Source organism: Lynx canadensis, chromosome F1, assembly GCF_007474595.2.
Source record: "Lynx canadensis isolate LIC74 chromosome F1, mLynCan4.pri.v2, whole genome shotgun sequence".
Classification (NCBI taxonomy): domain Eukaryota; kingdom Metazoa; phylum Chordata; class Mammalia; order Carnivora; family Felidae; genus Lynx; species Lynx canadensis.
The window spans coordinates 2,857,975-2,870,999 of NC_044319.2; the positions used below are offsets into that span (position 1 = coordinate 2,857,975).

The 13,025-nt window shown below is 39.9% G+C and overlaps 1 protein-coding gene across 9 annotated transcripts in view; it reads right to left on the minus strand.

The window, feature by feature from the left end:
• The window catches only part of CDC42BPA (CDC42 binding protein kinase alpha), a 317,618-nt gene that overhangs the window by 85,246 nt on the left and 219,347 nt on the right, over positions 1–13,025 (minus strand). For all 9 annotated transcript variants that reach the window (XM_030301801.1, XM_030301804.1, XM_030301802.1 and 6 more), the window contains one exon: positions 6,413–6,518. In XM_030301801.1, the coding sequence (XP_030157661.1) occupies positions 6,413–6,518 (106 nt within the window). The remainder of the gene's footprint in view (positions 1–6,412; positions 6,519–13,025) is intronic.

A 13,025-nucleotide genomic window follows, 5' to 3' on the forward strand; every position in this document is an offset into this window, starting at 1 on the left:
TGCTGAAATTCATCACATTTCCTATTTTCTATCATACAGTTATTTTAAATTTTCATTTATGAAAATTCTCATGGGAATCTCTGCGGGTTTATTTATATGGACTGTCTAGTTTTCATTTTTTCTTTCCTTATTTTGTTTTTGCAATATTTTTACTCTTGGTTTTCAGTGATGCAGTTGTATCTCCTAGTATGCATGGTAATTGTTTAATGCATGCCACACATTTTATATGAAAATTTTAGAGGTAATTTGAGGCTCGGTATAACATCCCCCTCTTTAGACCCAAGATAGGTCAGGTACTGCAGACTGGTTTTCAGTCATTGAGAGTGCTCATCTCTTTCCAGTTCACTCTTACTCCTAAAATGTAGCCTTTCAATGAGTCCAACAGAAAGCTTGTATTTCTCTCTCCAAACCTGTGGAATACTGTGCTCAGCTTCCTGGCTCCTCAGCTACTGCTTTCCTATCAGCAAATGCTTCAAGGAAAAGCAGCACCGAGTGCTGGGCTCAACGTCCTGCACTGCTCCGCTATGGGATCTTGGTCAGTAAAGAAGCCTGCCCTCTTCACTCTCCAATGCCTTGCTGCAGATAAATACAGTGGGAAATTAAAACAAGTAAAGAATAAATCCAGCTCTTGCGGAGGTGGTGGGTATGATGCAAGCTAATCTGTCCTAGTCAGAAGCAAAAGTTCCTGCTTTAATACATTTTTAAAAATTTATGATAAAATATTTGCATTCAATTTTTATCTCATGGTTACGTTTTCTCTCATAAATGGTCTCAAGCTGCGTTAGTTAGTATTCCTTTCTTGCTTTTTGGTATGTTTTATAGAGATACTGTGTTCATTTCCTTTCAATTACTCAACTTGAAGGAGATGAATTTTTCCTAGAAGAGCTATTTACAGGGCTGTGGAGATGAGGGGCCTGGTGATGGTTAATTGTATGTGCTAACTTGACTGGGCCACACAAGGTACCCGTACGTGATCAGGGCGTGTCTGTGACAGTGCCTCTGGATGAGATTAACACTTGAATCAGTAAACTGAATAAAGCAGATTGCCCTTCCTAACATAGTGGGCCCATCCGATCAGCTAAAGGCAAGAAGAACAAAAAGACTGACCCTAGTGAGTCAAATTTCCTCCTGTCTCAATGCCTTCAAGTTGGGATGTTGGTTTTTCCTGCCTTTGGACTCTTACTGAAACAGCAGCTCCTCCCGGGGTCTCAAGCCCTTTGGACTCAGACGGAAACTACACTGTCGGCTCCCCTGGGTCTCCGGGCTGCAAACTGCAGGTCTTGGGATTGTCAGCCTCCATAATCAGGTAAGCAAATTCCTTACAATAAGTATCTTTACACATACGTGTGTGTGTGTGTGTGTGTGTGTGTGTGTGTGTATGCCTGTGTATGTTAGGTTCAGTTTCTAATACAGGCTAAAACCATGTTCTAAGTCAGGGATCTGCAAGCTTTCCAGTAAAGCATTAGATAGTATGTATTTTTGGCTTTGTGGGCCACATGTGGTCTCCATCACATCTTGTTCTTCTTAGAAAAACCTACTTATAAGTGTAAAAACTCTTCTTAGTTCATGGGTCATAAAGAAACAGTCTGAGAGCCGGATTTGCCTACAGGCCACATATGCCAACTCCTCCATCTAAATGTATCAGCAATTCTCCTAATGACCCAGGGTTTTTCTCGCGTGTGTTTTGGCCTATCCTTCTGTGAGAGAGAGACACTTAAGACACAACTCAATGCGGTTTCATTTCTTCCACTCTACCAAAGGAACACAGCTGTAATTCCCTGTTTAACCCTACGCCCAACCTCATGGTCTTCTCAGAATGAAATGGGGTCCAGAGAAGTTATCAAGGCCCACGTACACCCTCAGCTGCCTATTAAGAAGGGATTTAAGTTCCGTACCTCAAGGGGTGCCACTTACGTCTGAAAACGTACTTTACCGGCTCTCTTCTTTTTACAGATTTACTGAAGTATAATTTACCTGTAATAAAACTCATCCGTTACAAGTGTATGGTTCAAAGATTTTTAATAAATTTAAGCAGTCGTGCAACAACCACCACAATCCCGTTTTGGAACACTTCTAGTATGAGAAATTTCCCCAGTGCTGGTTTGCAGTCAACCCTGGCTCCCACCCAGAGTTCCAGGCATCACGGATCTGTTTTCTGCTTCTGTGGTTTTGCTTTTCCTAGCAATTTAATATCTCATCACATTATTGAGGTTCAACCACAGTGTTGCACGTATCAGAAATCCATTCCTTTCTACAGCTGAGTAGTAGACTATCGTATGGATAATAGGAAACTTTATTTGCCTGTTCGTTAGTTGGTGGGCATGTGTATTGTTTCCAGTGGTTTGCTTTTGGGAAGAATGGTGCTATGCACATTCACATACAAGTCTTGAAAAGGGCTCTGTTTTTAATTCTCTTACATAAGTAAGTAGGAAAATTTCTGGGTCACGTGGTAAGTGTATGCTTAACTTTCTGAGAACTTTTGAAACTGTTTCTAAAGTGGCTCTCCCACCTTCCACGCCTGCAAGCAGCGTGGGATTTCCAGTTCCCCCACGTCCTTGCCAACAGCGGGTATGGTCATTCTTATGGATTCTACCCATTCTTGAGGGTGTACAGCCGCACGTGACCATGGTTTTAACTGGCGTTTTCCTGACCACAATGAACATCTTTGCACGAGCTGATCTGCCATTCATGGGTCTTTCATGAAATGTCTGTTCAAAAACTTTCCCCATTTTTTTCAATGGGTTGTTTGTATTTATTTCTTACTAATGAGTGTTAAGAGTTCCTTCTCCATTTCGAGTATGTTTCTTCTGCAAATGTGTCTTTCGCCCATTAACGGGGGTCCATCTCTCCGCTCGTTCAGACATTCCTTCACTTATCTCAGCAATGTTTCAGAGCGGTCTTCCTCCCCTTGCTTCCCAGAGCTCCGAAATCATTGTTTTTGACAATCGTGTCCACCTTGAAATGTTTCTTTTCTTGACAGGATTCATCAGTCTCTTCATGTTAGCCTAGCCAGAAGTCTACCAGCTGTTTCTGAAATTTCTTCTGGCAGATGCAACATCTTCGCTAATTCATTCCTACAACACACCTTTTTTTGACAGCCCTTCCAACTGATTTGTGAGTGACGTCAACTAGATGTTTGCAGGAAGGAGAGGAAATGCAGATTTTGCACGGCTATGTTACGACACGTACAAGTGGTTTTAAGTAGATTTGTTTAGTATTACTCAGAGAAATGCTAATATTTTCATTACTACTGAATAAAAGCATGGACTCTGGAGCCAGACTGCCTGTGTCCAAATTCCGTTTGGCCACTTCCTGGTTCTCTGATTAGGAAAGGAGCTTCATTCCCTCTGCCTCAGTTTCCTCATCTATAAAATGGCAAGAATAATTGGGTACACCTCACAGAGCTTTTGTGAGGATAAAATGATTTATATAAAGTAACTCAGAAGTAAATTCTGAGTAAATATAAAGTAACTCATTAGTACATTCTACCTAAGGGTTTGTTCATTTTGCTTCTTTGGAAATGAGAAGGTTTTGCTATTTGTACATTGACATATTTGGCTTATAGTAATTATAAGACTACATAAGAATATGGAAACATGCTCAGGACATTTTAAGTGAAAAGGCAGATTAGAAAATGGATGTATATATGACTGCACTTACGTAATAGTATATATATAAACAAAATCTGGAAAGGAACCTATAAAATTACCATAGTTGTTTTGTGGTGAGATCATGGGTTAACTTTTATGTTAATATACTCCACGTTTTTTATAATTCTGCTTTTTTTGAAAATAGTGTGATTTAAAACCAAGACAAAAATAATATTTTTCCTGACTGGAAAATCATTTACTTTCACTTCCTAACATATATGGCTAATTTTATTTGCCATAATTATCTTTAAAAGAAAATTTTTTTTTATGTTTATTTTTTTGGGGGGGGGAGAGAGAGAGAGAGAGAGAGAGAGAGAGAGAGGTCAAGCAGGGGAGGGGCAGAGAGAGAGGGAGACACAGAATTCAAAGCAGGATCCAAGGCTCCGAGCTGTTGGCACTGAGCCCGATGTGGGGCTCGAACTCATGAACTGAGAGATCATGACCTGAGCCAAAGTCGGAGACTTAACCGACTGAGCCACCAAGGCGCCCCTGTAAGAAATTTAGCAGACTTCTGAAAATATCAACACACTTTCTTTTGATTTCCTTTAAAATTTTAGTTTTTAGAGTTTAAAACTGTGCATGTGAGAATCTCTTCATGAGATTAATTATGTAAGTTTGAAAATTAACCTAAGAGTTGCCTTCTGGCTTCTATACCAGAAGTTCTGTTTGAATCCCTTCACTGGGTTCCAGATGGAAGGGCTGGAACAACAATGGCAAAAGTACTCTGGTTACTCCTCCTGGCAAAATACACAGTTCGAACCAAACCAGAAAATGAATGAACAGAAGAAACAGTGCAGGTGCTCAGGTAGGTGAACCGACAGTTAAGGAGGAAGAAAGCAAAGGCTGAATAAAAACAGCAAAAATTGGGAAGGGGCTTAAATGGTAGCAGAACCCAGGTCTGTCTCTACCGCTCCAGGAATGAATATTTCCTTGTTATCATTTGTCGTTAAATATTTGCCCTCAGAGTTCTACTCCTATCCTTCATCAGAGCTTTCACGTTAGTAAGAAAAGGTAACATTCTATTTTTACAAGCTTCGGGGACAAGCTTTTATTTTTATCCTCCACATCTCATCAAAATCCAAAGAGTATTGCTTAAAAATGAAATATGTGTTTCTCGTAAAGTCAACAGAACTTTATGGTTAGTGATGAAAAAAACCAAGGAGTGAATACAAGATTTGATCTACGTTCAATTTGATTGTTTCTCAATATAATTTTTCTTGAACTGTATACATTTTCTACTAGAAACTACATGAAGAGGCCTTCTAGAGTTTAATTACATTTCTTACCTCAAGGTAACTCTTAAGAGAATCTTAAATTCTGTCTTATAGACAGAAATAGTGTTTTACTTTACAGTCGTTATTAGTCAACACATGAAAAAACAATTATGTGACTTAAATTTTATGGGGATAAAATTCAAAAGTTATTAGTTTTATTTAAACGGAAATAACGAAAAGTCACACGGTAACTTTCACATGCTCTCTGTACTCTGAACAAAACACTCATACTACCTTTGGGCCACTTCCCACAGAGTTTGTGTACATTCTTTCTCAAGTAGTTTTCAACCGAACAAGCAAGGTCATTTTTAAATGTTTAAAAAACCGAACAGTCATGGGGTAAGTAGTGAAAGATACGGAACGCAGTGGAAAACAGAACAAAGAGCCTCTCTTTTATGACTATTTAATCATGGGCTTTCAATTCATGACTCTTTCAGTCATGGTCATTATTAGTTACTGGAATAATTAATAGTTGAACAAAATATTTTTACGGGAGGAAAATCCTAGAAATCACTATAAAATACAATTACCCAAACGTTCTCATTTAAATGTAAATATGATTACTAAAACATGTGGATAATATTAGGATTTTTACAACTGTTTGTTAGGAACTGACAAAAGAAATGCAAAAGGATGGCAGTTCAAAAAATCTGAGCTACTAAATGGAAAAACATTCCCTTTATGTATTTGAAATTTCATTCATAAATCTGGCAGAGTCTAAGTTTAATCTATGGTTCTGTTCTTTACTTGAGCTACAGAATTTCGGTGGAGCTTCGCTTTTCTTTGCTTTGCTTTTCTTTCTTTCTTTCAGTGTTTTATTTACTTATTATATATAGAGAGAGAGATTGAGAGAGTGAGCAGGGGAGGGGCAAAGAGAGAGAGGGAGACAGAGAATTCCAAGCAGTCTGCACGCTGTCAGCACAGAGCCCGGTGCAGGGCTCAAAACCACAAACTGTGAGATCATGACCTGAGCCGAAGCCAAGAGTCAGATGCTTCACCGCCTGAGCCCCCCGGGGCGCCCACAGGCAGAGTAGGTTTCTCTGGATTCCTACCCACCAAGGATATTATTTCTAGCTACAGGTAGTTCTCCACCATGAACATGAAATCATGGTTGTCAAACCCGCCCCAGTTTGGCCTAATTGTTCCTGCTCTTGCCAAGGGCCAGCTTAACTTCGGCAGCCATGACAGAGTTAAGGGACAAATATGAGAGGAAAGAGTAAAAAGAGAACAGATGGAAAGTGAAAGAAAGAAAAGAGGCTCAAAAAATAAGAGGGATGAAGAAGAAGAGGGGATAAGCAAAGCCGTATCCAGAGCCCCCGCACAGACCGGTGGAAGGAAGCCCTTCCTGCACCCCACAAGTAATCCTTGTGTATAAGGAGGGGTACTGAGTCTCAGTTGTGCCGAGTATAAGACCAGGCTACAATTTCTGTCACCGTGCTGGACGTCCAGAACCTGCTCAAGGAGGGGAGAGCAGATTGTAGCACTCACCTTATCAAGTTCACTTGTCAGTTTCTTATTTTCTTCAGTTAACAACACTTTTTCTCTTTCGTACTGTTGTTTGAACTCGTTTTCAAATTCTTCCCTTTCACTTTGACTAACACAATTCAAAACAGAAGAGGAAAAAAAGGAATTGAGTCAGAGGTGAAACGACTTCCCAGACTGGCTGCTGTTCCTCATTTTACTCTGAAAAGTCGCACCATCTTGAAGGTGCCAAGTCCCAATCCTCCCCCTTAAAATTAAAAGTTACAATCATTTCCTTTTTATTAATAGATCTGTCTGCCAACATCTACTTTGTTTTCCACTTGAAACTCTGAGGAAGGCATCTGCGATCTGTAGCTTTCATGACTGTGCTCACGTTATGTGGCTGCACACAGACCACAAAGTATGGGCAAAGGTGGAGGTCAGGGAAAGAGGGGGACAGTGGGCGCCACATGATTCCTTCTCGGCTCGAGAGTGCTAGCAAACCCTCAGTGACATTTCCAACAGTCCTCTCAATATATTCAGCCCTTCCTCTCAGCCCTTCCTTCCTTCTTCCTTAAGTACGTACCTACCTACATACACACATATGCATGCACACACAAAAAATTTAATATTGTAAAACTTATTTATTTATGTTTATTTATTATTTTTGAGAGATAAAGAGAGAGAGAGAGAGAGAGAGAGAGACAGACAGACAGTGTGGGCGGGGGAGGAGAAGACAGAGAGGGAGACACAGAATCCGAAGCAGGCTCCAGGCTCCGAGCTGTCAGCACAGAGCCCGATGCGGGGCTCAAACTCACGAACTGCGAGATCATGACCTGAGCTGAAGTCAGATGCTTACCCACCCAGGCACTCCTATACAATTTATTTAAAGAGATAGTTCTGAGGGGCACAAGTGATTCACCCTTAGAGGCAAAAAGAGTTCTAACAGACTTTGTACAAACCACCAAAGAGAGAAAGGGGAATCAGTGTTCAAACATGGAGCTGCTATACAGATGAAGATCTATCTATCTATCTATCTATTTTTTGTTGTTGTTGTTTAGAGAGAGTGCAAGCACAAGTGTGTGTGAAGGGGAGAGAGGCAGAGGGAGAGACAGAATTTTAAGCAGACTCCACACTGGGCATGGAGGGCACCCAGGTGCCCCAAAGAGGCTTATTCTAAACAACCAATGGGTCCATGAGTAAATAAAAAAGAAATAAATTCATCAAAAAATACATGGAGACAAAGGACAACGAAAACGCAGTGGTCCAAAATCTTTGGGAGACAGCACAAGCAGTTCTAAGAGGGAGCTATCCAGTAATAAATGCTAACTGAAGAAACAAGAAGCTCAAATAAACAATCTAACTTTTTACCTCAATTAGAAAAAAAGACAAATGAAACCCAAAGTGGGTAGAAGGAGGGAAATAAAGAAGATCAGAGGAGAAATAAATGACACAGAGGGGCGCCTGGGGGGCTCAGTTGGTTAAGTGTCTGACTTTGACCCAGGTCATGATCTCACAGCTCGTGGGTTCGAGCCCCGTGTTGGGCTCTGTGCTGACAGCTCGGAGCCCGGAGCCTGCTTCAGATTCTGTGTCTCCCTCTCTCTCTGCCCCTCTCCCGCTTGTGCTCTGTCTCTCTCTCTCAAAAATAAATTAAAAACATTAAAAAATTAAAAAACATTAAAAAACATTAAAAAAATTAATAAAAAAAGAAATAAATGAAATAGAGATTAAAAAAAAAACAGAAAAAAACAACAATGAAACCAAGAACTGGTTCTTTGAAAAGATAAAACAAAATTGATAAACACTTACCCAGACTCATCAATAAAAAGACCCAAATACATTAAATCAGAAACAAGGGAAAAACTGACACTACAGAAATACAAAGAATCAAGAGAATTCTATGAAAAATTATATGCCAACAAATTGGACAAACTAGCAGAAATGGATTAATTCCTAGAAATACACAATCTTCTAAACTATATCAGGAAGACACAAAAAATCTGAATAGACCAATTACTAGTAACAATATTGAACCAATAATCAAAACACTACCAAAAAATAAAAATCCAGGACCAGATGGATTAACATGTGAATTCCACCAGACATTTAAAGAAGAGTTAATACCTGTTCTCCTCAAACTATTCCAACAAACAGAAGAGGACAGAAAACTTTCAAATTCATTCTATGAGGCCAGCATTACCCCATTACCAAAACCAGACAAAGACACCACCAAAAAGAAAAGGAAAAGGAAAAGGAAAAGGAAAAGGAAAAGGAAAAGGAAAAGGAAGAAAGGAAAGGAAAGGAAAGGAGAAGAGAAGAGAAGAGAAGAGAAGAAAAGAAAAGAAAAGAAAAGAAAAAGAAAGGAAGAAAAAAAGAAAGAAAGAAAGAAAGAGAAAGAAAGAAGAAAACCACAGGCCAATATCCCTGATAAACATAGATGCAAAAATGTTCAACAAAATATCAGCAAACTGCAGTCAACAATAAATTAAAAGGATCATTCACCATGATCAAGTGGGACTTATTCTGGAATATAAGGGTGGTTCCATATTCACAAATCAGTCAACATTATATACCACATCGACAAAATGAAGGATAAAAATTATATGATTATCTTAAAGGACGCAGAAAAGGCATTTGACAAAATTCAACTACCCATTCATGCTAAAAACTTTCAGCAAAGCAGGTTTAGAGGGAATATATCTCAACATAATAAATGCCATATACGAAAAACCCACAAATAACATCAAATGCAATGGTGAAAAATTGAGAGCTTTTCCCCTAAGGTCAGGAACAAGACAAGGATGTTCATTCTCACTATTTTGATTCAGCATAAATAATACTGGAAGTCCTAGCCACGGGAATCTGACACACACACACACACACACACACACACACACACACACACACACCATGGAAAAGAAGAGAAGAGAAGAGAAGAGAAGAGAAGAGAAGAGAAGAGAAGAGAAGAGAAAAGATGTAAGAGGCACCCATACTGGCGAGGAAGAAGTTAAACTGTCACTGTTTGCAGATGACATGATACAATACATAGAAAACCCTAAAGACTTCACTAAAAAAAAAAACTACTAGTAGTAACAAATGAATTCAGCAAGGTTGCAGGATACAAAATTAAAACTCAGAAGTCAGTAGTATTTCACTAACACACTAATAACAAAGTAGGAGAAACAGAAATTAAGAAAACAACTGCTTTTACAATTATATCAACAAGAATAAATAAATACCTGGGAATAAACTTAACCAAGATGGTGAAAGACCATTTTGTACAAATGCTAATTTGTACTCTGAAAACTAGGACGGATGCTAAAGATGACACAAATGGAAAGATATCCCATGTTCATGGATTGGAAGAATTAATATTGCTAAAATGTTCCTACTAGCCAAAACAATCTATAGTTCAGGGCAATCCCTATGAAAATGGCAACAGCATTTTTCACAAAACTCGAACAAATACTACTAAAATTTGTACAGAACCACAAAAGACCCCAAGTAGCCAACGCAATCTTGAGGAAGAAGAACAAAGCTGGGGGTGTACTACAAGATTTCAAGCTGTGCTACAAAGCTGTAGTGATTAAAACAGTTTGCTACTGGCACAAAAACAGACACCTAAATCAATGGAACAGAGATCCCAGAAATAAACCCAAGCTTACATGCTCAATTAATCTATGACAAAGGAGGCAAGAATATACAATGGGGAAAAGACGGTCTCTTCAATAAATGGTGCTGGGAAAACTGGACAGCTGCATGCAAAAGAATGAAACTGGGCCACTTTCTCACACCCTACACACAAAAAAACCATCAAGGTGAGACCTGACAAAAATACTAACAGAGAGCACAGGCAGTACTTTCTCTGACACTGACTGGCCATTGCAACATTTTTCTAGATGTGTCTCCTAAGAAAGGGAAATGAAAGCAAAAATAAACTGTTGGGGCTACATCAAAATGAAAAAAAAAAAAAAAAACTTTTGCACAGTGAAGGACACCATCATCAACATGAAAAGGCAACCTACTAAATGGGAGAAGATATTTCCAAATGATGTGTCTGATATGGGGTTAATATCCAAAACATATAAAGAACTTACATAATTCAACAACAAAAAACAAAGGAGAAGAGGACCTGAATAGACATTTTTCCAAAGAAGACATCCAGATGGTCAACAGACACGTGAGAAGATGCTCAACATCATTCACCATCAGGGAAGTGCAAATCAAAACCCCAGTGGGATATCACCTTGCACCTGTCAGAATGGCTAAAATCAGAGAGACAAGAAGTAAGTGTTGGCAAGGATGTGTAAAAAAGGGAATCCTTGTGCACTGTTGGTGGGAATGCAACTGGTGCAGCCACTGTGGAAAACAGTATGGAGGTCCCTCAAAAAAATTAAAAATAGGGGGCGCCTGGGTGGCGCAGTCGGTTAAGCGTCCGACTTCAGCCAGGTCACGATCTCGCCGTCCGTGAGTTCGAGCCCCGCGTCAGGCTCTGGGCTGATGGCTCAGAGCCTGGAGCCTGTTTCCGATTCTGTGTCTCCCTCTCTCTCTGCCCCTCCCCCGTTCATCCTCTGTCTCTCTCTGTCCCAAAAATAAATAAACGTTGGAAAAAAAAAATTAAAAAAAAAAAAATTAAAAATAGATATACCGTGTGATCCAGGAATTCCACTGCTATTTACGTACAGAAAATGAAAACACTAATTTGAACAGATATATGCACCCTTATGTTTACTGCAGCATCATTTACAAAGCGAAGATATGGAAGCAACTTCAGTGTGCGTCAATGGACAAATGGATAAAGAAGATGTGTATACACACATGATGGAATATTACACAGCCGTAAAAAGGGATGAGGTCTTGCCATTTGTGGTAACACGGGTGGACCTAGAGGGAATCACGTTAAGTGAGAGAAGCCAAACTGAGAAAGACAAATACCATATGATTTCACTCATATGTACCATCTAAAAAACAAAATGAATAAACAAACAAACGAAAAGCAGAATGAGACCTATAAAAACAGAGAACAAACATGGCTTCCAGAGGGGAGCGGGTGAGGGAAGCAGGGTGGGGGGTACAGGCTTCCACTTATGGAATGAATAAGATAAAGAAATAAAGGGCACAGCACAGGGAATACAGTGATACTGAAACGCTGCTGTGAGGTGACAGATGGCAGTTACACTTGTGGGGAACACAGCATAACCGATAGAGAAGTTGAATCGCGTGCTGTACGCCTGAAAGAAATGTAACACTTGAGTATAAGTGTCAACTTATACTTAATAAAAAAATTTGTAAGGAACGCTTTATATCTTAGCAGTAAATGAAAGTCAATATGGATCTGTTCTGGGTAATTTCCTATGACTGATCCCGAGTCAACCGAGAACCTACATACCAGCTGATTTTAAAAATGTGATGTTAAAAATCCCTTCCATTACTACATTAGTGAGTGTAAATGAAATTGTAATTTATTTTATTTTATTTTTTTTCAACGTTTATTTTTGGGACAGAGAGAGACAGAGCATGAACGGGGGAGGCGCAGAGAGAGAGGGAGACACAGAATCGGAAGCAGGCTCCAGGCTCTGAGCCGTCAGCCCAGAGCCCGACGCGGGGCTCGAACTCACGGACCGCGAGATCGTGACCTGGCTGAAGTCCGACGCTTAACCAACTGCGCCACCCAGGCGCCCCATGAAATTGTAATTTAAATGCTAACTTCTGGGAAAAGAAACCATTTTTGCTTGTGTGCAAGCAAATATGCCACGTTAAAAAATTATCTATAGTCAAAATATGAAATTCAGTCACGCTTAAGGATCTTTCTTGATTCAGAAGTAACTCCAAGCAACGAACAATGACAAAAACATGACAAAATACAAAGAGGCCTTTCAGAAGAAATGTGTACACAAACAAACGGAGTAAAATTTCTGTGAAATTATTCTTGCTTTTTCCCACCAGTATGGAACAGAGCAGAAGTCTCTTCCATAAGAGAACAGAATGAACAGTCTCCCCTAAGCCCTAGATCACATTTCATTTTCCAATTCTCTGCCTTCTCGCTCATGGGAGCCGCCCGGAATCCCTGAGTCTGCTGTATCCCTTCCTCATCGCCTAGCTGCTTATCACCACACAGAATCTGGCATCTGCTGCGCCACCGCCTCAAAACCCTGTTGTCCCACATTTCTGGTTCCAATCGCTCTCCTCCTAGTCTTGGTTCCCGCTGTGGGGTTTTTGCCCCTCCTGTTCCACGGAAATTGTTCTTATCAGAGTTACCAACGAGCTTCCTAATGTTAAATTCAATGATCATTGTTTGGGCCTCATCTTACTTAATTCATACCTCATCTTGTTTAACGTATAGACAGACTCGATATGCTTTCATCACATGGTCTCCAGGACACCAAATTTGTTGGGTCTTCTTCCCATCGTCCTTGCTGGCCACTTTGCTGTTTCTTCCTCATTAACAAACTTCCAAAGATCAGAGCACGCTAGGGCTCAGTGCTGGACCTTTGTGCCATCTATACCAACTGCTAAGGGATCTCAAGTAGTCTCACTGCTTTAAATACCATGTGAGTGATCTAATACTCCTAGGATTTTATTTCTAGCCTTAAAATCCAGCTGATCTGTCCAACGGCCTATGTGACATCTCCACGTGGGT